The sequence below is a fragment of the Carcharhinus amblyrhynchos genome, unplaced genomic scaffold, assembly GCF_965287045.1.
Source record: "Carcharhinus amblyrhynchos unplaced genomic scaffold, sCarAmb.v2.hapA scaffold_45, whole genome shotgun sequence".
Classification (NCBI taxonomy): domain Eukaryota; kingdom Metazoa; phylum Chordata; class Chondrichthyes; order Carcharhiniformes; family Carcharhinidae; genus Carcharhinus; species Carcharhinus amblyrhynchos.
The window spans coordinates 3,069,287-3,095,022 of NW_027649786.1; the positions used below are offsets into that span (position 1 = coordinate 3,069,287).

Here is a 25,736-nt window from a genome sequence, read left to right on the forward strand (position 1 = left end):
CGCCATTTCCAGCACGCGGCGGACGACTTCCAGCGGCGCCGACGTCACAATCGGCCGAAGAGCGATCCCGCCCCCCTCCTCCCTGTGACCTCCCTCATTGGCCGGGGCGTTGCCAAGGGGCGGAAATCCAGCGTGACCATTGGGCTGCGCGGATGTCAATCAGAGGCCCTCTCTGTCACGTGGCTATAAATAGGGAGGGAAGCACGCGGGAGGAGCAGCAGAAGGCAGGAGAGCGCGGGGGAAGGCGAGGGGGCAGGCCTGGTGGTGTGGCCGAGATTCTGCAGCCCTAGTAGGCCGTACTGAGGGAGGGAAGGGTTGGCAAAGATGGCAAACAGGGGGACAGCCATTGGCATCGACCTGGGCACCACCTACTCCTGTGTGGGGGTCTTCCAGCATGGCAAGGTGGAGATCATCGCCAATGACCAGGGCAACCGCACCACCCCCAGCTACGTGGCCTTCAACGACACCGAGAGGCTCATTGGAGACGCTGCCAAGAACCAGGTGGCTCTGAACCCACCCAACACCATCTTTGATGCCAAGAGGCTCATCGGCAGAAAGTTTACCGACCCAGTGGTCCAATCCGACATGAAGCACTGGCCCTTCCAGGTGGTGAACGACGCAGGGAAACCCAAGGTGAAGGTCGAGTACAAGAGGGAGGATAAAACATTCTACCCTGAGGAAATCTCCTCCATGGTACTGACCAAGATGAAGGAGATTGCTGAGGCCTACCTGGGATACACCATCAGCAATGCCGTGATCACGGTTCCTGCTTACTTCAATGACTCCCAGCGCCAGGCAACCAAGGATGCCGGTGTGATCGCTGGTCTCAATGTCCTACGGATCATCAATGAGCCAACAGCAGCTGCCATTGCCTACGGCCTAGACAAGAAGGGTAGAGGGGAACGCAACGTGCTCATCTTTGATTTGGGAGGTGGCACCTTTGACGTTTCCATTCTCACAATTGACGATGGTATCTTTGAAGTGAAATCGACAGCAGGTGACACCCACTTGGGAGGTGAGGACTTTGATAACCGCATGGTCAACCACTTCATTGATGAGTTCAAGCGTAAGTACAAGAGGGACATCAGTGAGAACAAGAGGGCAGTCAGGAGACTGAGGACAGCCTGCGAGAGAGCAAAGAGAACCCTGTCGTCCAGCACACAAGCCAGTGTAGAGATTGACTCTCTGTATGAAGGCATAGATTTCTACACCTCCATCACCAGGGCTCGGTTTGAAGAACTTAACACTGACCTGTTCAGAGGCACTCTGGAACCAGTGGAGAAAGCTCTGAGAGATGCCAAGATGGATAAAGCTCATGTTAACGATATTGTCTTGGTTGGGGGTTCCACCCGCATCCCCAAGATCCAGAAACTGCTGCAAGATTTCTTCAACGGCAGGGATCTAAACAAGAGCATCAATCCTGATGAAGCTGTGGCCTATGGAGCAGCTGTTCAAGCAGCTATTCTGATGGGGGATAAGTCAGAGAATGTTCAAGATCTTCTACTGTTGGATGTCACTCCACTATCATTGGGTCTGGAGACAGCAGGAGGTGTGATGACCACCCTCATCAAGCGTAACACCACCATTCCCACCAAGCAGACGCAGATCTTCACCACGTATTCTGACAGTCAGCCTGGTGTCCTTATCCAGGTCTATGAAGGTGAGAGAGCCATGACCAAGGACAACAACCTCCTGGGCAAATTTGACCTGAGTGGGATTCCCCCTGCACCACGCGGAGTGCCACAAATTGAGGTGACCTTTGACATTGATGCCAACGGCATCCTGAACGTGTCAGCTGTGGACAAGAGCACCGGCAAAGAGAGCAAGATCACCATCACTAATGACAAGGGCAGGCTGAGCAAGGAGGAGATTGAGAGGATGGTGCAGGAAGCAGAAAAATACAAAACCCAAGATGACCAACAGCGCGAGAAGATCGCCGCCAAGAACACTCTGGAGTCGTATGCCTTCAACATGAAGAGTTCAGTGGAGGAGGAGAAAGTGAAAGGCAAGATCAGTGAGGATGACAAGAACAAAGTGATTGAGAATTGTAACCAGGCCATATCCTGGCTGGAGGCAAACCAAGGGGCTGAGAAGGAAGACTTTGAGCAACAATTGAAGGATTTGGAAAAGATTTGCAAACCCATCGCTGCCAAGCTCCACCAGGGAGGCATGCCGGAAGGGCCATTCTCTGAGCGAGTCGGAAAGGATCATTCTGGTGGTCCAACAATTGAGGAAGTCGATTGAACTTTTAAAAGTTCTGAAGGTGGAAAACTCTGTCATCCAAGTCACCTATGGTTATGGCAGTAATACCATTTTAAGTTGTTCTCTTTTCTCTTTTTCCCTCCTCCCTGAAATTGCAGTGGTCCTTTAGAATGTTTTGAATACTTTTGAAAATCCAGTTGAATTGGAGAATGTTTGTGGGGTTAGATAAATGATTGCGTACGTTTCCAACAGTGCTGTTTGAACAGTGACAATTAAACTTGTTACTGCTGAATTTTTCTGCAAAATTTGTTTCCTGTATGTTTTACTTGTTGAACATTACGTGTCCCCTCTGGTCACTAATGGAGTTGGGCAGCATCCTAATAACTTATTCCTGGCACCTTTCCAGCTTCCAGTTTACTGGAAAATATGGTATGATTCAGAGAAAAGTTTGAATTGTCACTGATCCTAAGAACAGGAAGAGGTTTGGACAGTTTATAAATGAACAGTTAAACTTGTCAATGTCACTTGTACCTTTTTCACTTGGTGGGATTATCTTGAAATGCAGCTGGAATACAATGAAGGATCATACCATGCAGAACTGGCCCTTCGGCCCATCAAGTGTGCACTGACATGCAAAATACCTGATTTATCTACCTAATCCCACTTGGTCCATAGCCTTGAATATTATGATGTGCCAAGTGCTCATTCTGGTATTTTGTAAAGGATGTGAGACAACCCGCCTCCACCATGCTCCCAGGCAACTCATTCCAGACAACTCTCTGGGTAAAAATGTTTTTCCTCAACACCCCACCCCCCAAACTTCCTGTCCCTCACTTTAAACTTGTGTCCCTTTATGATGGGCCCTTCAACTAAGGGGAACAGTTTCTCCTTTTCCATGCACCCCCCCCCCCCCCCCCCGCCCCCCCCTCACCCAGTCTTCTCTGCTCCAACAAAAACTATTCAAGCCTATCCAACCTCTCTTCGTGACTTAAATGTTCCAGCCCAGGCAACATGCTGGTGAATCTCCTCTGGACCCCCTCCAGTGCAATCACATCCTTACTATAATGTGGTGACCAGAACTGCACACAGTACTGTAGCTGGCCTCACCAAAGTTCAATACAATTCCAACATGACTTCCCTGCTTTTGTAATCTATGCCTTAATTGATAAAAGCAAGTGTCCCATATGCCTTTTTCACCACCTTACTAACATGTCCTTCTGCCTTCAGAGATCTGTGGACAAACATGCCAAAGTCCCTTTGCTCCACAGAACTTCCTAGTGTCCCACCATTCAACAAATACTTCCCTGTCAAATTACTTGTTCTAAAGTGTACTCTTCAGGATTATCTGACCATTTGTCAATTCCGTCTACATCTTCTTGTAGCCCAAGACACTCCTCTTTACTGTTAACCACCCAGCCAATCTTTGTGCCACTCATACACTTACTATCCCTACCCACTACATAATTATCTATGTCATTTATATAAATGATGAATAAAAGGGGACCCAACATGGCTGATCTGATTGTAACCTCAACCCTAATCCATGTCTCTCAATTTTGTGCACATCGATCAGGTCAGCCCCACTCCCCAGTCTTCTCTGCTCCAGAAAAAACTACCCAAGCCTATCCAACCTCTCTTCATGACTTAAATGTTCCATCCTAGGCAGCATCCTGGTGAATCTCCTCTGGACCCCCTCCAGTGCAATCACATCTTCACTATAATGTGGTGACCAGAACTGCATACAATACTCCAAAAATGGCCTCATCAAAGTTCTCTAAAACTCCAACGTGACCTCCCTGTCTTTGTAATCTATGCCTCCACTGATAAAGGCAAGTGTCCTATATGCCTTTTTTTCACCACTGTACTAACATGCCCTTTCACCTTCAAATACCACAGAACTTCCAAGTGTCCTACTCTTCATTGAATACTTCCTTGTCAAATTATTCCTTCCAAAGTGTATTACCTCACACTTTTCAGGATTAAATTTCATCTGCCACTTACCTGCCCATTTGACCATCCAATCTATATCTTCTTGTAGGCCAAGACACTCAGCCCCACTGTTAACCACACGGCCAATCTTTGTGTCACATGCAAACGTGGTAATCTTAACCATCTCCCATTCTCAACACACACACATTGTCATCTTTGTCGGCTATATCCCAGTCAACACGTTTCTGGATTTGGAGGCACATGTAGGCCAGGTCGGGTAAGGATGACAGATTTCCCCCCACTAAAGGACATTAATGAACCAGTTAACATTAACAGTTAATGTTTTGAGTCCATATGACTGTTCAATTCGGAGTTAACTCTGTTGCTCTCACCACAGATGCTGTCTGACCTGCTCACATTTTGACTTTAAATCTAAAAAAACTTCATTTCTTGAATGGGATGTGAATGTTGCTGTCAAGGACAACATTTATTGCTCATCCCTAATTGCCCTTGTACTGAATGGCTTGCTCAGCCATTCGAGAGTCTAGATAGATTACTGAGACTTTTCCATTTTTTAAATTAAAATTGAAATTCACCAGTTGTCTTGATTGGACTCTGCATTGCCAGTCCAGTGAAATTACGACTATGTCACCATCTCTACATTGTATCAAGATGTATAAAGTCAGTGGTGAAACTACGAAAGCATACAATTTCTCTTCTCTACTGAGCCATTTTCAGATCAAAGCAAGATACTGTAGGTGCAGGGAATCTGAAATAAAAGTGGAAAATGCTGGATAAACTCAGCAGGTCTGGCAGCATCTGTGGAGAGGAAACAGTTTGCATTTCGAGTCTTAGAACATAGAACACTACAGCACAAACAGGCCCTTCGGCCCACAAGTTGCGCTGATCACATCTATACCTACCAAGCCATAGAACTATCTATAACTCCCAATCCCATTAGGTCCCATATACTCATCCAGAAGTCTTTTAAAAGATCCCAGCGAGTTTGCCTCTACCACCACCGACGGCAGCCGATTCCACTCACTCACCACCCTCTGAGTGAAAAACTTACCCCTAACATCTCCTCTGTACTTGCTTCCCAGCACTTTAAACCTGTGTCCTCTCGTAGCGACCATTTCAGCCCTGAGAAATAGCCTCCGAGAATCCACCCTATCTATTCCTCTCAACATTTTATAAACCTCTATCAGGTCGCCTCTCAACCTTCGTCTCTCCAGGGAGAAGAGACCTAGGTCCCTCAACCTATCTTCATAAGGCATGCCTCCCAATCCAGGCAACATCCTTGTAAATCTCCTCTGCACCCTCTCAACAGCCTCCACATCCTTCCTGCAGTGAGGTGACCAGAACTGCGCACAGTACTCCAAATGGGGTCTGACAAGGGTCTTATAAAGTTGCAGCATTACCTCCCGACTCCTAAACTCAATCCCTCGATTAATGAAGGCCAATACATGATACGCCTTCCTGACCACATCCTCCACCTGCGAGGCCGATTTAAGAGTCCTATGGACCCGGACCCCAAGATCCTTCTGCTCTTCAACACAGCTAAGACTCCTACCCTTGATATTGTACTCCTTCATCCCATTGTTCCTGCCAAAATGGACCACTACACATTTATCTGCGTTGAAGTCCATCTGCCACTTCTCTGCCCAGTCTTGCATCCTATATATGTCACGCTGCAACTTCTGACATCCCTCCAGACTATCCACAACACCACCAACTTTCGTATCGTTGGTGAACTTACTAACCCATGCCTCCACTTCCTCATCCAGGTCATTTATGAAAATGACAAACAGCAAGGGTCCTAGAACAGATCCCTGGGGCACTCCACTGGTGACTGACCTGCATGCAGAAAAAAACCCATCCACAACCGCTCTCTGCCTTCTGCAGGCAAGCCAGTTCTGGATCCACAAGGCCAAAGCCCCTTGGATACCATGCCCTCTCACTTTCTCAAGAAGTCTTGCATGGGGGACTTTATCAAACGCAATCCATTGACCCTTCTACACAACTCCATTTTCAGATAACTTCCCCTTCTCTGAAAAAGCTTATCGAACCAATTTGGACCCTTAAGTGGATGGCAATGACTTTCAAGTGTTCTGTCTTAATTGCCATCATAATGTTTTTCCTTGTTTATGGCGATTCCTAAGGCTTTATGTTGACTATACCTTCTTGGATTTGATTTTGCCAATATTGCCCAGTTTTGAAGTTCAAAAGGCAACATATTCTAAAAATGCAAATATTAACTATGATTTTCTGAAGCCTCTCCATTACTACCTTGTATACAAATAACCATATATCAATAGCAAGACACATTTGTTTGCAGTAGACGCCAAACCCTATGTTTGAGGATCTGCACATTCAGATCTTCGCCTACCCACTTAACATCTCATTTTCATGATTTTTGGTAACATTGCTCGTGCCAGCGTACGGTATTGCAAGGGGCTACATAATCAGTTGAATCATAGAGTCCCTACAGTGCAGGAGGAAGCCATTCAGCTCTTTGAGTCTACATCAACACTGACAGATTATCTTTCCCAGGCCCTAGCCCGAAATCCCATGTATTTATCCTGCTAATCCCTCTAATCTACACCTTTTGGGACACTGAGATACAATTTAGCATGGCCAGTTATTCGAACTTGCACATCTTTGGACACTAAGGTACAATTTAGTAAGGCCAGTCCACCTAACCGGCACACCTTTGGAGTGTGGGAGGAAACTGGAGCACCGTGAGGAAACAAACGCAGGAATTGGGAGAACATGCAAGGCTGGTATTGAACCATGGTCCCTGGCTCTGTGGGACACCAGTGAGAACCATTTTGCCGGCATAGGAAGTTGCTATGTAAAGAGGTCCTGATCACGTTACAGCAACAGGCTGCAGCCACTAGGGGGAGTTAATGCATGACACTTTGACCTGTAAGTACCACCACAACCTCATCAGTGGCAATAACAGAAAGTTCTAGAAATCCTCAGCAAGTCTGACAGCACCTGTGGGGAGAGAAGAACAGAGTTAATGGTTTTGACTCTTCATGGCCATATCATGGGGGACCTTGATAGATAAATTACAATCACTGCTGAGCCTGAGTTGAAATAAGGTCTTCTGAAGGACTTACAGTTGCTGTTCCTACTGTTCCAACAGCTACTGATTCACTTAGTGGAAATACATCTGAAAATGGGCCACCAAAAATGATAATCTTGTGCTTCATAAAGAGGTGGGAAATTATAAATATTCTCAAACATCATTTACTTTAACTATAAAGTAAAAGTTAATGACTTCATTGGACAATGAACATGGAATGCTAATTTTAATGTCATGATTTGGATTGCTGATTGTCGTTCTACAGATTTTCAGTCATGTCCACCATGGGGATGGTACCTTTGGTTGGAGTGGAGCTCATTTTGCTTTGAAAATATAATTAAAAAGCTTGATTTCCTTAGAGCCAGGATGGTTAAGGAGAGATTTAATTGGGGCATTCATAATTGGAAAGATTTAGCTTTGAGTAAAAAGGGATTAAAAATACTTCCCAGTAGAATCAGAAGTCTCACAACACCAGGTTAAAGTCCAACAGGATAATTTGGAATCGTGAACTTTTGGAGCGCTGCTCCTTCATCAGGTGAGTAACCTGGTGTTGTAAGACTTCTTACTGTGCCTATCCAAGTCCAACGATGGCATCGCTACATCAGTAGAAAGAGGCTCCAACCTTTCCTCCAAAGACAAGCTGTCCATTGCTATTATTAGTCTCGGAAACTTCGAGCAGTCTTGAAGGGTTGAATTTGCCTACGTCTCCTAATTCCTATTCTTTTCAACCTTTTCTGCACTGCTACTAACACATCCACATCGTTCCTTAAATAAGGAGACCTATGCCCTGTACAGTATTCCAGATTTTTCTAATTTTTACAGATACAACATTCAAAGCACCCTTTGGTATGGCTCCTGCTCTGTCCAAGACTGCAAGAAACTACAAAGGGTCGTGAACGAATAGTCCCTAATGCAAACCAGCCACCCATCCATTGACTCTGTCTACATTTCCTGCTGCCTCGGCAAAGCCAGCATAATTAAGGACCCCACGCACCCTGGACATTCTCTCTTTCACTCTCTTCCTCTGGGAAAAAGATACAAATGTCTGAGATTGCGTACCAATCAAATATTATGTTGATTTTTCTCTACATTTTAACTACAACCACTTAGCTATGTAACACGACATTCTGCACCCTCTCCCTTCTCCCCAGTGTATTCTATGAACGGTATGCTTTGTCTCTGTAGCACAGAAGAAACTATGCTTTTCACTGAAAATGTACACAGAGGATTCTGGTCGGTGCAAACTCCATTGCTAAATGGCCTCTTTCTGCGCTGCAGGATTCTATGTGACTGTAAAAGATCAAATCAAATCGGTGTGCAGAATATTGATTCTGATTTGATTTGATGTATTGTTTGCCACATATAATGGGTTTTAAAGTGGAAATTCGGGAAAGTGAGTGAGCTTTTGTTACAAACGGGCAGCAGGTGGGGGAAATGACAGCTGTCAATCAAACCAAGAAAGGGCGGGGACAGATACGACTGCTGCGCTTGCGCGGTGGGGCAATGCGGTGGGAGGCGGAGCTTGAGGAGGTCTTGTGAGAGCAGGTGGTTCCGGGGGAGGGGCGCAGAACGGCAAAAGATCTCGCGAGAGCGCGCTTGCTTGGCGGTTGGCGCAGGCGCAGTGGGGTTTGAACCGGAATCGCGTCCAGGTGCCGCTGGAGCTGCTGCCATTATGGTGAGAGGAGCCGGGGCACCGTCCTGATTGAGGGGAAGGAGATGGGGGAGGCGGGAGGACACAGGCAGCCGCTCACCAAACCCCGCTGGGGGTTAGGAGGGGCTTCATTAGCTTGTAGGCCGCGGTGGAGCCGGGGGTTTTCCTGCAGAGGGTAGCCCCAGGAGGGAGAGGGAGGGTGGGGGTGAGGGGAAGGGAAGGAAAGGGAGGGGAGGGTGGGGGTGGTGACCTGCTTGCGGAGGGGGTGACAGGGAGGTTTTGGGAAAATGTAATTGGGGGCAACATTTTTTAAAAACTTATAGCTTAGTGTCACGAGTAGGCTTACATTAACACTGCAATGAAGTTACTGTGAAAATCCCCGAGTCGCCACACTCCAGTGCCTGCTCAGGCACCCTGAGGGAGGCTTTAGTATGGCCAGTGCACCCTAACCACCACATCTTTGGACTGTTGGAGCGAACTGGAGCTCCCAGAGGAAACCCACGCAGTCACGGGGAGAACATGCAGTCTCCTCACAGACAGGGACCCAAGCTGGGAATCAAACCCGGGTCCCTAGTGCTGTGAGGTAGCAGTGCTAACCACTGTGCCACCCTACAGGAGGGCTTGAGGGGAAGTCAAGTCCAGGAGGTGGGATGGGGAGATGCCATAAGGGTGGTAAGAGTTGGGGAGGTAGCATGCAGGTGTGGCATGAATGGGAGAGTTGGAAGATGGCATGGAGGATGATGTGGGATGGGGAGATGCATAAGGTCGGTGAGAGTTATGGAGGTGGCACGGGGGTAAGGTTTTGAGCCCTGTTCGGGGATGTAGTTTGGGTTGAGGTGAATCCTAGGTGGAGAGATAAGGGTCAGTTGAAGACTGAGGTGAGTGATATTATGGTGAACCTACGCAGGTGAGTGCGAGTGCCTGGTTATCCCAGCCCATTGGGGTCCAAGAGGGAACAGGGTTGGCTCAGCCCCTTTTTTTGGGTCCAGAAGGGGAGCCTAAGCCTGGCACAGTGAATAACTGCAAGGCCTTGTAGATTGGAAGTGATGCCCAGTTGATTTCTTTATTTTGGTGGTTGAAAGCTAACTGTGAATCAGTTGGTGGCACATTGTCTTCTGAATCAAAAATTATTAGATTCAAGTCCCGTGAAGATCTGTGTTAAAATGTTCTCCAGTGCTGAGTGCTGCTGTATTGGAGGTGCCGGTTTTTATATCTGAGGCCTCATCTACCCTCTCTGGATGTAAACGGTTCAGAGGCACTGTTTTGAAGAAGCGAAGGAGAATTTATCCTGGTCAATATTTATCCCTCAATCAACATCACGAAAGGTGATGATCTGGTTGTTATCACACTGCTGTTTGTGGGAGCTTGCTGTGTAGAAATTGGCAGCGGAGTCTTCCTGCATTACAACAGCGATTACTCATCAAATGTACTGCTTTATCCCTAAAGTGCATTGGGGATATCCTGTGGTTTCTGCCAGATAAATGAAGCCTTTTTTGCCCCCTTGAAGGTGGGAATTTGGTCAGGCTGCTGGGATAAACTCTCATTCCGCATTTATATAATTGTGGGATGTTTTCAGTCTCAGATAGAGTCTCAGTTTAATATTCCAACTGAAGAATGACAGTTCTGGTGTTGCAGTGTTCCCTCAGAGGCACTCAAGTGCCAGCCTTTAATTTTTTTTAATTCATTTACGGGACATGGGCATCACTGGCTGGCCAGCATTTATTGCCCATCCCTGGTTGCCCTTCTTCAGAGGACAGTTCAGAGTCAACCACGTTGCTGTGGCTCTGGAGTCACATGTAGGCCAGACCAGGTAAGGGCAGCAGATTTTCTTCCCTAAAGGACATTAGTGAACCGATTGACAATGGTTTCGTGGTCATCAGTAGATTTTTAATTCCAGTTATCTACCATGGTGGGATTCGAACCCAGGTCCCCCAGAGCATTGGCTGAGTTTCTGGATTAATCGTCTGGAGATAATACCACTAGGCCATCGCTGCCTCTTCAGTGTTCCTGAGCAGCATTCCATATAATCAGTGCTGTAGTGGAACATGGACTCATCATTTTCTGATTCTACTGAGAGTGTGTTCTCAAACTCTGCTCAGTTAACTACACTTTGTTCATTTTAAAGTTGTGCTGTTTTGGTGGCAAGTGAATACCCTGGTGCAGTTTACTAAGCTTTTTATTGTTATGTTTTAGTTATTTTATTCGTTTTTCAAATCCCTGGTTGGCAAAGATGTTGTTGTGGAGTTAAAGAATGATCTCAGGTGAGTGCACCTTGTTTTTGTTTGTTGCTGACAATGAGGAAATGGGGGTGGAAGTGGGCTGTTTGGCTCCTCGATCCCACTCTGCCATTCAATATGATCATGGCTGACTGGTTTGTGGTTCGTGTTTCGAATTCCATATTCGCGTAATGGTGGGGTGGCATCAGCAATGTTACTGATGAAAATCCCTACCTCCTCCTACAGTGACTGTCCCTCTCTCTTTATGGAACATAGTTCAGCAAACCGTGCCTTAAACTGGAAGGTGATAAGTTAATATTGCATCAGAAATACTGGTTTGAACAGCTCCAAGGACAGAATCTTCAATAAAACACAGTGGTTAGCACTACTGTCTCGCAGCTCCAGGGACCCAGGTTCAATTCCAGCCCTGGGTCACTGTCTGTGTCTGCATGGGTTTCCTCCCAAACTCCAAAGATGTTCCGGTTAGATCGATTAGCTGTGCTAAATTGCCTCTTAGTGTCAGGGGGATTGGGAAGGTAAATATGTGGAGTTACGGGATAGGACCTGGAAGGGTTTTTGTTGGTTTGGGCTCGATGGGCCAAGTGGCAGCCTCCTGCAGTGTAGGATTCTATGAAAACAATGTATGTGATTGTTTACCGTTCTTCAGTATTGCGCAGGTTACACGTTCACGAGGTGTTTGAGCACATTATAGGGCAGGAAGTACAGGAAAGCTCCAAATGGCTTTCCAATGTTACCTTTTCCAATTTGTTGACCATCATGGAAGCTGTCTGCGTGTGAACTCTGCGTCTGTCTCCGGGGCTTATGTTGGCAATCCTGTGTGAGCAGGAAATGAAAAGAGTGTCTCGGACTGCTGTATGTTCCCCCACCAGGGGGTTATCTAGATTTTGCAATACTGTCATTCCGATATTACCTTCCTGAGGAGACATAGGAAAATAAGAGCAGGAATAGGTGATTTGGCCATTTGAGCCTACTATACCACTTAGTATGATCATGGCTGATCCTCTATCTCAATGTCTCACTCAAGCTTTCTACCCATATCTCTTGATCCCTTGATGCCTTTACTGTCTAGAAACCTATTTCATCCTTAAAGATATTCAGTGATTTGGTCTCTGCATCGCTGTTCCTGTAGTGGAATCCTCTTGTTATGAAGGTCAACATAATTGAGCTATGAGGAGAGGCTGAATAAACTAGGCTTGTACTCGTTAGAGTTTAGAAGAATGAGGGGAGATCTCATTGAGACGTATAAGATGATGAATGGGATGGATAGGATAGAGGTGGAGAGACTCTTCCCGCTCAAAAAAGACAGTAGGACTAGGGGGCACAGCCTCAAGATAAAGGGGAGGCGGTTTAGAACGGAGTTGAGGAGGAACTTCTTCACTCAAAGGGTGGTGAATCTCTGGAATTCTCTGCCCGTTGAAGTGGTGGAGGCTGCCTCGCTAAATATTTTTAAGAAGCGGGTTGATGGGTTTTTGATAAGAGAAGGGATTAAGGGTTATGGGGAGAGGGCGGGAAAGTGGAACTGAGCCACGACAGATCAGCCATGATCTTATTGAATGGCGGGGCAGGCTCGAAGGGCTAGATGGCCTACTCCTGCTCCTATTTCTTATGTTCTTATGTTCTTAATACTTAACCCCCCCCCCCCCCCCCCACTCCCCAGACACTCCCATCCCCTCGTTACCTGTCAGAATTTTATAAATTTCAATGTGATCCCTTCTCATTCTTCTAAATTCCAGTGAATACAGGCCCAGTTGACCCAATCTTTCCTCGAATGATAATCCTGCCACCCCAGGAATTAGTCTGGTGAACCTTCGCTACACTTCTTTTGTTCCAATTATTTGAAGAGAAATAAAGTAAAATGAATGAACTGACTTCCTGTCACCAAAGGTCGTTAAGTTTTTTAAAAGAAGAGTAACACCTTAATTTATTGTTCAAAAATCTACCTATTTTTGCCTTAAAAACATTCAATGAGGTAGCCTCAACTGCTTCACTGGGCAGGGAATTCCACCGATTCACAACCCTTTGGGTGAAGAAGTTCCTCCTCAACTCAGCCCTGAATCTGCTTCCCCTTATTTTGAGGCTATGCCCCCTAGTTCTAGTTTCACCTGCCAGTGGAAACAACCTCCCTGCTTCTATCTTATCTATTTCCTTTATAATTCTATATGTTTCTATAAGATCCCCTCTCATTCTTCCCACCTGTCTGCTTTCTGCTCAGCACAGAGATGCAGTATGGTGGCTCAGTGGTTAGCACTGCTGCCTCACAGCACCAGGGACCCAGGTTCAATTCCCGGCTTGGATCGCCATCTGTGTGGAGGTTGCATATTGTCCCCGGCTCTCTGTGGGTTTCCGCCGGGTGCTGCTGTTTCCTCCCACCCTCCAAAGATGTGTGGGTTAGGTGCAGTAATGTTGGATTATCTCTGACAGGAAAGATTCTCGCCGCCTCAGCTTGACATGCCGTGGCATTGCTGAAGGATAGTATTTTGAGCACCAACATCCTCGGCTCTTCACTGACTGTAAAGGGTAACTGGACCGGTTATATAAACACTGTAGCAGCAAGAGCATTCCATGGTGAGTAATTCACCTCCTGACTCTCTAAAGCCTGTCCACCATCACAAAGTGTAGGTCAGGAGCGTGATGCAGTTAACTGCACTTGCCTGGATGAATGCAGCCCCAAAGACACTCAAATAGGCACGGTGGTTAGCACTACCGCTTCACGGAGCCAGGGACCCGAGTTCATTTCTGGCTTTCGCCTGGAGGTGTCTGTTGCGATCCTCCTCATCTGAGCAGATCCTGTGTATACTGAGGGCATGTCCAGAGGGGATGGCTTCTTTAACATGTTTACAGTGAAAGCTGGAGAAGTGGAGCATCTGGAGTCAATACACATCTCTTTAACCTATGCTTAATGCTGTCTCCGCTTAATGCTGTCTCCACTTACGTTGTCAGCACCTTTAAGACTTGAATAGCAGATTAGCTGTAAAGACTCACATTCTAATCGGTATTCTGTGAACTGTGTGTGCCTCTATATGCCCTGTGTCTGATCAGAACTCCCCACTCGCCTGACGAAGGAACAGCATTCTGAAAGCTAGTGGCGTTTACTATCAAATAAGCCTGTTGGACTTTAACCTGGTGTTGTGAGACTTATGAGAATTTGAACCCAGGTCCTCAGAGTATTACCCTGAGTCTCTGGAGTATTAGTCCAATGACAATACCACTATGCACCACCTTTCCACTTGCTACCACAACGAGTAGTGGAGGCGAGTGGCATGGATCCATGTAAGGCCACGCTGCATAAACACACAAATTAAAGGATATGTTGTTGGGGTTAGAGGAAGCTTGTATGGGGCAGAAATACCAGCCTAGACCTGTTGGGCTGAATGGCTTTTTTCCGCTTCAAGTAATTAAGAGTGGGGGTGTGGGTGAGAAGCTTACGTGCGTTGTTTAGTTAGAAAGTTAAATGATGATCTGACTTGATTTCTGGTGCAAAAGTATCAACCTTTTCTTATTTTTTTTCAGTATCTGTGGAACCCTGCACTCCGTTGATCAGGTGAGGGCTGCATATTTTGGCAATGATTGGGACTGAGTTATCATTTTAATAAACATAAAAACCATGTAGAATAACTTTCAAGGTATAAATCAGGGGAAGTGTTGAGGGATATGGAGGTCACTGGCTGGGACCAGTATTTATTGCCCAGTCCTAATTGCCCCTTGAACTGAGTGACTTGCTCGGCCACTTCAGAGCAGCATTTCAGAGTCAACCAGATTGCTGTGGGTCTGGAGTCACACGTAGACCAGACTGAGTAAGGTTTCCTTCCCTAAAGGACATCAGTGAATCAGATGGGTTTTTACAACAATGAACAGTGGTCATTAAGATTCTTCATTCCAGCTTTTTATTGAATTCAGATTTCACCATCTGCCACTTTGGGATTCGAACCTGGGTCCCCAGAACATTGCCCTGGAGCTCTAGATCACTAGTTGAGTGACAACACCACTACGTCAATGTGGCACCAACCCAACCTGGGTTATACCTGCCTCCCTATAGGAAATGTTTGTTCTCCTATGTAGCACGGTTACTGACCACATCTTCAAACTTGTACTTTCTGTTTAATCTGCTCGGGAGAGTAACATTGTGCAGGTTGAAGATGCACTTTTGAGTTGGGGGGGTGAGAGCGTTGCCTTATGATGAGAAGTTGAGTCAGCTGGGTCTGTATTGTCTGAAGTTCAGATGAGGGGTGATCTCATTGAAATGCTCTGAATGATTTTGACAGGAGGTTGCTTTCCTCCTGGCTGGGAAATCTGAAACACGGTGTTGCAGGCTTGGGGTAAGGGGTTAATCAATTATGACTGAGACGAGGAGAAATCTTTTCACTCCCGAGTTCCAAGTTTGTGTAATTCTTTACCTCAGAGGGTGGCGGGTGCTCCGTCATTGAATATGTTTATGTCTGGGACAGACAGAATTCAGTGTCTCCAGTATCGAGGGCTGGCCAGGAAAGTGGAGTTAAAGCTGAAGATTAGCCATGATCATATTGGACCATAACTTCCAACCTCCCCACATTTAATATCATTCTGATTATTGTCACGTGTATTGGGATAAAGTGAAAAGTATTGTTTCTTGTGTGCTATACAGACAAAGCATACCGTTCATAGGGGAAAAGGAAAAGAGAGAGTATAGAATATAGTGTTAGTGTCATAGCTAAGGCGTAGAGAAAGATCAACTTAATACAAGGTAAGTCCATTCAAAAATCACAATCGTGTGGGTTAAGTGGATTGGCCATGCTAAGTTGACCCTAGTGTCGGGGGGCGATTTAGCAAGGTAAATATGTGGGGTTATGGGAATAGATGGGATTGCAGTCGGTACAGACTTGATGGGCCAAATAGTTTCCTTCTGTACTGTAGGGATTCTATGAAAAGCCTGATGACAGCAGGAAGAAGCTGTTCTTGTCATAGATACCCTACAGTGCAGAAAAAGGCCATTTGGCCCATCGAGACCACAATCCCACCCGGACCCTACCCTCATATTCCTACATTTTTACCCACTAATCCCTCTAATTTACACATCTCAGGACACGAAGGGGCAATTTTAGCATGGCCAATCAGCCTAACCCACACATCTTTGGGCTGTGGGAGGAAATCGGAGCGCCTGGAGGAAACCCATGCAGACACGAGGAGAACATGCACACTCCACACAGCCAGTGACCCAAGTTGGGAATCGGACCTAGGTCCCTGGAGCTGTGAAGCGGCAGTGCTAATCACTGTGCTATCGTGCCGCCCCTTTCTTGAGTCGGTTGGTACGTGACCTCAGACTTTTGTATCTTTCCTCCCGATGCAAGAAAGAATGTCCGGGGTGTGTGGGGTCCTTAATTATGCTGGCTGCTTTCCCGAGGCAGCAGGAAGTGTAGACTGAGTCGTATATGGGAGGCTGATTTGCGTGATGGGCTGGGCTATGTTCATGATCCTTTGTAGTTCCTTGTGATCTTGGGCAGAGCAGGAGCCTATACTGAGCTGTGATACATCCAGAAAGAATGTTTTCTATGGCGCATCTGTAAAAGTTGGTGAGAGTCGTAGCTGATATACCAAATTTCCTTAGTCTTCTGAGAAAGTAGAGGCGCTGGTGGGGTTTCTTATCTACAACGTTAGCATTAAACCTATCTAAACTAAACCTTTTTAATGTTTATCCGTGGAAATACAGATCTCTTAAAACGAACTCTGTTTTCCTGTTTCTGAAATCTAGAAGTTCTGTTGGCTGCCAGTTGAAAGTTGGTCTCACTCTCTCTCTCTCTCTCTCTCAATCTTTTCAGTACCTGAACATTAAATTGACAGATATCAGTGTGACTGACCCAGAGAAATATCCACACATGGTGAGTGCTGTGAATGTTCGTTCGAGCTTCAATAGGAATTGCGTTTGTTCCAATGATCAGAGGTACACCAGTGGCAGGGCAGCAGGGAGAGTCTTGAGGGTCCGCCTGATGCAGAGCCTCATAGAGGCTTTGGTAGTTCACTGCTTGCCCGTGGAGAATCGTTGGTAGCCACACTTCCATATTAGGGAAGACAGTGCTAAATAATGCAAAGTTCATGCTGCATTCTTCAGCTAGTGTACTAAAGACAACTCTGAGAGAAGGTTCAGTTTACTTATTTCAAACTGATTGTTACAGGTCTGCCATGTTTTAAAAGTTTATTTTAGTGTTACAAGTAGGCTTACATTAACACCGCAATGAAGTTACTGTGAAAATCCCCTAGCCACCACACTCTGGTGCCTGTTTGGGTACACTGAGGGAGAATTTAGCATGCCCAATGCAGCTAACCAGCATGTCTTTCAGACTGTGGGAGGAAACCGGAGCATCTGGAGGAAACCCACGCAGATATGGGGAGAATGTGCCCAGGCAGTGACCCAAGCCGGGAATCGAACCCGGGTCCCTGGTGCTGTGAGGCAGCAGTGTTAACCATCGTACTGCTTTGTCCTGGATGATGTCGAGCCTCTTATGTTATTGGACTGTACTCATCCAGCCAAGTGGAGATGTGTCTTATAGATGGTGGACAGGCTCAGGGGAGTCTGGAGGTGAGTTACTCACCATTGAATTTCTATCATCTGGTAGACACAGTATTTATGTAAATAGAATTCCTGCAGTGCAGAAGGAGGCCATTTGGCCCATCAAGGCTGCACTGACCACAATCCCACCAAGGCTCTATCCCCTTGACCCCATGTACGTACCCTGCTAATTCCCCTAACACTATGGGGCAATATACCATGGCCAATCAACCTAACCTGCACACCTTTGGTGTGAAGAAACCGGAGCACCTGGAGGAAACCCATGCAGTGCTGGGAAGAATGTACAAACTCCACACCAACAGTGACCCAAGGCTAGAATTGAACCCAGGTCCCTGGTGCTGTGAGGCAACAGCGCTAACCACTATGCCACCATGTTATCCCCAAATATGGCTAGCCTAGTTCAGTTTCTGGTCAATGGTAACCCGCAGGATGTTGCCTTGGGGAGGGATGATTATGCAATTGAATGTCAAGGAGCGATGGTTAATTCGCTCTTGTTGGAGATGGTCATTGCTTTATCCGTGTGTGTGTGTGTGTCTGTCTTGTTATTTATTAACACAAGCCTGAATATTGTCCAGATTTGATTTTGTTCTTTGATGCAAAGGCCAAGTTTGTTGCCTTGAAGTGAGTGACTTGCTAGGCCATTTGGTAGGACACTCAGGAGTTAACCATGTTTCTTAGGAGTCACATGTACATGTAGGCCAGACTGAAAAAGGGCAGCAGATTTCCTTCGCTAAAGGATATTAGATGGGTTTTTTTGACAATCGATGATATTCTTGCTGCGTAGATTGTGGTCTACTTCAGTACCATCATTGCAAATCGAATAGAACGTTATGCAGTGTTCAAAGAGAATCACCAGGGTATGATAGAGTTTTACGTTAAGTTTGAAACTGTTTATTCAATCCTAAACTTGGATCTTAAATCTAAGCAGAGGAAATTACAAAGGGGAGGTGGGTGACTTGTTCTGGAACCAGGGGGGCACAGTCTTGGAATAGGAGGTAGATCATTTAGAACTGAAATAAGGAAGAATTTCTTCTTGGAATTCTCTACTCAAAAGAATTGTGGTAACTTAATCATTGGGTATTGTTCAAGCCATGTGAAACCTTTTCTTGACACGTGGGGAAATTGCTGTCATTTCCTCCGCTCTGTGGCATTCTGACTGTCTGAGCGGACTCCCACACAACACGGAACTGAAGCTTTAGCTTTTTTACATAGAGGGGGGTGGGTGCCTGGAACTCGCTGCTGGGGGAGGTGGTGGAAGCAGATATGATAGTGACTTTTAAGGGGCGTCTGGACAAATCCATGAATAGGATGCGAATAGAGAGATATGGTCCCTGGAAGGGTAGGGGGTTTTAGTTAAGTCAGGCAGCATGGTCAGTGCAGGCTTTCAGGGCTGAAGGGCCTGTTCCTGTGCTGTCATTTTCTTTGTTCTTTATGTAGAACAGTCTGTGCAGAGAGTGACTGACTCCCCTCCCTGTGGAGGTTTGTGGCCTGGGGGGCACAGGGGTTTTCTGCTCCTTGCTGGCCAAGCCATTAAATGGTCGTGGGTAAGAAACAGGTGAGGATTTTCCACACGCGCAAAGGTTCCAGCTGGTGTCCTAGCTTTGAAATGGTCCCTGTCTGGTTTTGGTGATCCTTTTGATTCTCGGTACAATGCCTGCTTAGGGATTAATAGCGGATGTGCTTCCTCCCTCAGCTCTCTGTGAAAAACTGCTTTATCCGTGGCTCGGTGGTGCGTTACGTACAGCTCCCCGCTGATGAGGTGGACACGCAGTTGTTACAAGACGCAGCAAGGAAAGAAGCAATGCAGCAGAAGCAGTGAGATTAGACCGTAGTGCAGACACTTGACGGCAAGCGGAGGGGGCAAAAGACACAGGTTGGGGAATTTGCACCGAAATCCCGCCTGCCAAACACCAACACGGAAATCTGAATTTCACCAAATTGCTTTTTAAATATTGTTATAAATTGGTTGTGATTTTTTTGGGTTTTTTTTCTGTCCCCGAAACTGAGACAGTTGTATTTGAAGTGATAGTCAGAATAGACCCTGTCTCAACCACTGTACGCTGTCACAAAAATGGACAGCAGATTGTCTCTCGGTCTCTCTCACTTCCCCTCTCCCCCAGCTCCGTTGTACAGTGGCACAGCTGAATTCGGATATCTGTGGTGTGGAGCACTCTTGTTTCAGTAGGGTGCGTCATTCCTTCTGTGTCATCGTCAACTTACTGCCCCGATGACCCGCGTCTGACGTAATTATTTTTTGTATTTTTTTTTTACATTTCTTAAAACCATTTGGAATTTATTTTCTCACAATCTTGTTGAAAAGATGCACTCTCGACCCTTTCAGAGTTGCGTTAAGTTAGAGGAATGGCAAGTTTTCCAAAATCATGCTCAGGGACTGAGTTGAATGGCTTCCCAGTGTGGCTGATTATTCTCCATTTGTAAGTGTGAGCGAGTTGCTTGTGCTGAGACTTATCTGATCCCTGCAGCTCCCAGAATGGAGAAAAACACTGGATAAACTCAACCAGTTAGCAGAATTAGAGATGGGAGGGAGGGGTGGGGGGATCCTCAGGCTGATGGGTTGCATTTGGTCCAGGTTCAAATTTTGAGGCAAGTTTCTCATACGATGTGATTTAATATTCTGTTGATGCATTGGAAAGCGCACCTAGAACTTGCCTTCCTTGTTTGTTGTTTGCCCTTGACACGCTGATTTGGAGATGAGTCAAACACACAGCTGACTGGAGGTACGCAGCTTGTAAATTTTTTTTAAAAAAAGGAATATTACAAAACTGGTATTTTTGTTACAAGAAAAGTAGACCCAGCTTTGACTCTGTATTGTACAGCTGGACATCCAGTGTGTTCTGAAGTATTGTGATGTACCATCACGATGGAATTAAAGATAACATTTCAGAAGGTGATTGACTAGATTTCCCCCTCCGTTATTTTAATTCTTATCCCTTTCATCTGCATCAGGATTGTTATAATCTCCCATGGGAGAACTGAAACTAATCAAATGTATTCACATGCCCCCACCCCCAAATGAAGTTACCACCAAGATTCCACTTTTCTGTCATTTTTACTTCAAAACGAGTCAAATCCGTGAATAAAAATCAGTCTGTGAATTAATAGACCGATAATACTTCCAATGAAAAGGTGCATTTCACTTCAAATAGTCGGTAAAATGAAGATAATGCCTTAGCAATCCCAAACATTTGCATCCCTCAAAACATCATTTGCATCATTGCCTCGTTACTGAATTCACAGTTTCAGAATAAGTTTACTTATTGTGCTTACGTTAACACTGCAGTGAAGTTGCCACACTCCGGCGCCTGTTCGGGTACGCTGAGGGAGAATTTAGCACGGCCAGTACACCTAATCAGCACGTCTTTTGGACTGTGGGAAGAAACTGGAGCATCCGGAGGAAACCCATGCAAACACGGGGAGAATGTGTGGAGTCTGCACAATGACCCAAGCAGGGAATTGAACACGTGTCCCTGGCACTGAGGTTAACAGGAGTTTCTTTTCAACTAGATCATGGTTTGGTCACTTGTGGGGGGAGGGGGAAACAGCTTTTTAGTGTCTCCAAGATATTTGCATGACTTTCCATGTTTTGTACCTTTTTAGCCAGCTCACACAGTACCTTCAAGAGCTCCCATCTTTTCCGCCAAAAAGAACTGACCTCTTTATGGGAGTGATTTGCTGCTCTTTCTGTTTTCTTTGTCTTCATCTGTGCATTGTTGGAATTTGACATCCAGCTCCTCTGCTTGTAGCTCTTTGCGTCAAACAACCACTATTATCTTCCTACAGGCAGGTCAAGTGTCACCCGAGTCACGTGGCCAGGAATCGTTATTATCCTGGAAAATTGCAATTGATCCCTTTACGTTTAATGCAAACTCTTTAAAAAGTCATTTCTAAACATTCGAAAGGAAATACAAATTGTCCTTGCTGTACTATTCCTGGGTCAGATGTTGTCACAAGTCTGAAAGCATTGGCTGAGTGCTGACCCAAGTTCAAGGTTCTGAGGGACCTAGATAAGAGTAGACAGGGAATGCTCTGATGCCCCTTAGTGGGGAGGTCGAGTGCCAGGGAACATAGGTTGAATGTGAATGATAAAAAGATTAGAGGGGATAGGGAAAAGCTACTTCACCCATGGGTGTTTGGAACTCATTGCCTGGTTTGTTGGACCCTCAACTCATTTGAGAGGTCAGTACCTGGATCTGCACCTGAAGTGCTGTAAACGGCAGGGCTATAGACTGGGTGCAGGAAGATTAGAAATGAGGGGTTAGCTCTTCCTTTGGTGGATGGAGGAACAATAGGCTGAATGGCCTCTTTCTGTGCTGTAATTTTTCTATGGTTCATGAATGGCAACATCACCCTGCTGTGTTGCTTCTGAAGCCTTGGAGAACCTGCTTCAGGATGGCTTTATTGTCCTGTGCATCTCCTCTAATGCTGCAAATCTCATACCGTTACTGCTTTCCAATCCAAAACCTAGTGAGCTGTGCCTTGTCTGGTCACTCAACAAAATTAAGAAGGGGTTACACAGATTCTGTAAATAAGTCATCTATCCTGCAGTAGTTATTTTAATCTTAAAAAAAAGTTTTGATACCTGCATGCTTTTTTTTTCCTGGAAAGAGAGACTCCAGTAGACGTTGCTCCCTTTTATTTTCCAGCTGTCAGGGATTTGAAGCTGATACGCTGCTCCTGATGTGACAGTTCATAGAATCCCTAAGGTGCATTCGGCCCATCGAGCCTGCACCAACGTATCGGCACGGGTAGGGCACGGTAGCACAGTGGTTAGCATTGCTGCTTCACAGCTCCAGGGACCTGGGTTCAATTCCCGGCTCGGGTCACTGTCTGTGCGGAGATTGCACATTCTCCTCGTGTCTGCGTGGGTTTCCTCTGGGTGTTCCGGTTTCCTCCCATAGTCCAAAGATGTGCAGGTTAGGTTGATTGGCCATGCTAAAATTGCCCCTCAGTGTCCTGGGATGTGTAGGTTAGAGGGATTAGTGGATAAATGTGTAGGGATATGGGGGTAGGGCCTGGGTGAGATTGTGGTTGATGCAGACTCGAAGGGCCTCTTTCTGCACTGTAGGGTTCTATGTTCTATCTCACCTGACTCTTATCCCATGTATTTATCCTACTAATCTCCCTGACAAGAAGGAATTTAGCACGACCAATCTACCTAACCTGCACCTCTTTGGAGTATTGGAGGAAACTGGTGCACCTGGAGGGGAGACAGGCAGTTACCTGAGGCTGTAATCAAACCTGGCTCCCTGGCACTGTGAGGCAGCAGCGCCAACCACTATGCTACCCACGTTGTCGTACTTGTAGCAGGAGGTCTCCTGATAAGGAGTAACGACCCACCCTCTGGACCAGAAACTCCATGTTCCAAGTTCCACTTTACGAAATGTTGGCCATGCAAGGTGTGTGCGTAATGTGACCATGGAAAGTTGATTGAGCCTGCAAGTCCAGCATGCCTAGTGACAAGTGGTAAGAGCAGGAAAGTTTCCTGGTTGGCTACACTGCAGAAGGCAACGGCAAACCACCACACCACACTGCCAAGTGTAATCAATGGAGGTCCTCGGTTGCCCAATGCCTTCTCAGGACACTGTACCTGAAAGCAGATGCAAGTAGCAAGTTGCCCTCGCCTCACACATGATGCTAATGACCATCTCCAAGAAAAATGGATCTAACCATCGCCCCTTGCCTGTAAATGGCATTGCCATCGCTGAATCCCTCACCAACAACATCCTGGGGTTACCATTGAGCTAGTCCAGTCATAGTATCTGCAAGAGCAGGTCAGAGGCTGGGAATCCTGACTCCCCCAAAGCCTGTCCACCATCTACAAGGCACAGGTCAGGATGGAATACTCACCCACTTGAATGGATGAGTGTGGTTCCAACAGCTGGACAGACTGGAGGGGCTGATTGTGGACAAGTCCCCAGGACCGGATGGAATGCATCCGAGGGTTCTGAAAGAAATGGCGGAGGTGATAGTGGATGCCTTGGTGGTTATTTTCCAAACGTCGCTGGATTCCGGGGAAGTGCCGGAAGATTGGAAAACGGCTAATGTTACGCTGTTGTTTAAGAAGGGTGGCAGGCAAAAGGCAGGGAATTATAGGCCGGTTAGTTTAACGTCTGTTGTAGGTAAAATGTTAGAATCCGTCATCAAGGAGGAAATAGCGAGGCATCTTGAGGGGAATTGCTTGATAGAGCAGACGCAGCACGGTTTTGTTAAGGGGAAGTCGTGTCTGACAAATTTATTGGAGTTCTACGAGGATGTGTCTAGGGCAGTGGATAGAGGAGAGCTGGTGGATGTGGTCTTTCTTGATTTTCAGGTGTTTGACAAGGTACCTCACAAGAGGTTATTACAGAAGGTAAGGGGCATGGAGTTGGGGGTAGGGTGTTAGCGTGGATAGAGGATTGGTTGTCAAATAGGAAGCAGAGAGTGGGGGTCAATGGGTGCTATTCAGATTGGCGGATGGTGTCGAGTGGAGTGCCCCAGGGGTCGGTGCTGGGGCCTCAGCTATTTACCATTTATATAGATGATCTGGAGGAGGGAACCGAGTGTATGGTGTCGAAATTTGCTGATGACACCAAGATTGGTGGAACGGCAAATTGCGCGGAGGGTGTGGAGAGTCTGCAGAAGGATCTAGATAGGCTGGGCAAATGGGCCAGGAACTAGCAAATGGAATTTAATGTTGGCAAGTGTGAGGTGGTCCACTTTGGTAGGAATAATGGTAGGAAGGACTATTACTTACGTGGCGAAAATCTGCAGCATGCGACGGTGCAGAGGGACCTCGGGGTCCTTGTGTATGAGTCGCAAAAACCCAGCCTGCAGGTGGTCAGGAAGGCTAATGGGATGCTGGCCTTCATAGCGAGGGGGATTGAATATAAAAGTAGGGAGGTCTTGCTGCGGCTGTATAGGGCATTGGTGAGGCTGCAGCTGGAGTACTGTGTGCAGTTTTGGGCACCGTACTTGCGCAAGGATATTTTGGCCATGGAGGGAGTGCAGAGGAGGTTTACTAGGCTGATGCTGGAGTTGAGGGGGTTGAGCTATGAGGAGAGGCTGAATAAACTAGGCTTGTACTCATTAGAGTTTAGAAGAATGAGGGGAGATCTCATTGAGACGTATAAGATGATGAATGGGATGGATAGGATAGAGGTGGAGAGACTCTTCCCGCTCAGAAAGGACAGTAGGACTAGGGGGCACAGCCTCAAGATAAAGGGGGGGTGGTTTAGAACGGAGTTGAGGAGGAACTTCTTCACTCAAAGGGTGGTGAATCTCTGGAATTCTCTGCCCGTTGAAGTGGTGGAGGCTGCCTCACTAAATATATTTAAGTCACGGGTAGATAGGTTTCTGATGTTCTGATAGGTTTCTTCATAGCGAGGGGGATTGAATATAAAAGTAGGGAGGTCTTGCTGCAGCTGTATAGGGCATTGGTGAGGCCGCAGCTGGAGTACTGTGTGCAGTTTTGGGCGCCGCACCTGCGCAAGGATATTTTGGCCCTGGAGGGAGTGCAGAGGAGGTTTACTAGGCTGATACCGGAGTTGAGGGGATTGAGCTATGAGGAGAGGCTGAATAAACTAGGCTTGTACTCGTTAGAGTTTAGAAGAATGAGGGGAGATCTCATTGAGACGTATAAGATGATGAATGGGATGGATAGGATAGAGGTGGAGAGACTCTTCCCGCTCAAAAAAGACAGTAGGACTAGGGGGCACAGCCTCAAGATAAAGGGGAGGTGGTTTAGAACGGAGTTGAGGAGGAACTTCTTCACTCAAAGGGTGGTGAATCTCTGGAATTCTCTGCCCGTTGAAGTGGTGGAGGCTGCCTCGCTAAATATTTTTAAGAAGCGGGTTGATGGGTTTTTGATAAGAGAGGGGATTAAGGGTTATGGGGAGAGGGCGGGAAAGTGGAACTGAGCCACGACAGATCAGCCATAATCTTATTGAATGGCGGGGCAGGCTCGAAGGGCTAGATGGCCTACTCCTGCTCCTATTTCTTATGTTCTTAGCAGTGTGTTCTATCCAGATTTTAGGAACATACAGTGACAAATGGGCTCGTGTTCACTCTCCTAAGGTGGCTATTGGT

The 25,736-nt window shown here is 46.5% G+C and overlaps 2 protein-coding genes across 2 annotated transcripts; both read left to right on the plus strand.

Moving 5' to 3' along the window:
• Window positions 1–324: 324 nt before the first annotated feature.
• On the plus strand, window positions 325–2,244 carry LOC145337304 (heat shock cognate 71 kDa protein-like). The gene has a single exon (XM_080182102.1). It carries the CDS (start codon window positions 325–327, stop codon window positions 2,242–2,244), a length of 1,920 nt encoding a protein of 639 aa, XP_080038228.1.
• A 6,556-nt stretch (window positions 2,245–8,800) lies between these two features.
• smx5 lies at window positions 8,801–20,563 on the plus strand. Its single transcript, XM_080182093.1, has 5 exons — window positions 8,801–8,897; window positions 11,067–11,134; window positions 14,621–14,651; window positions 16,903–16,962; window positions 19,345–20,563. Exons 1-5 carry the CDS (start codon window positions 8,895–8,897, stop codon window positions 19,468–19,470), a joined length of 288 nt encoding a protein of 95 aa, XP_080038219.1. The 5' UTR covers window positions 8,801–8,894; the 3' UTR covers window positions 19,471–20,563.
• The last annotated feature ends 5,173 nt before the right edge of the window (window positions 20,564–25,736 follow it).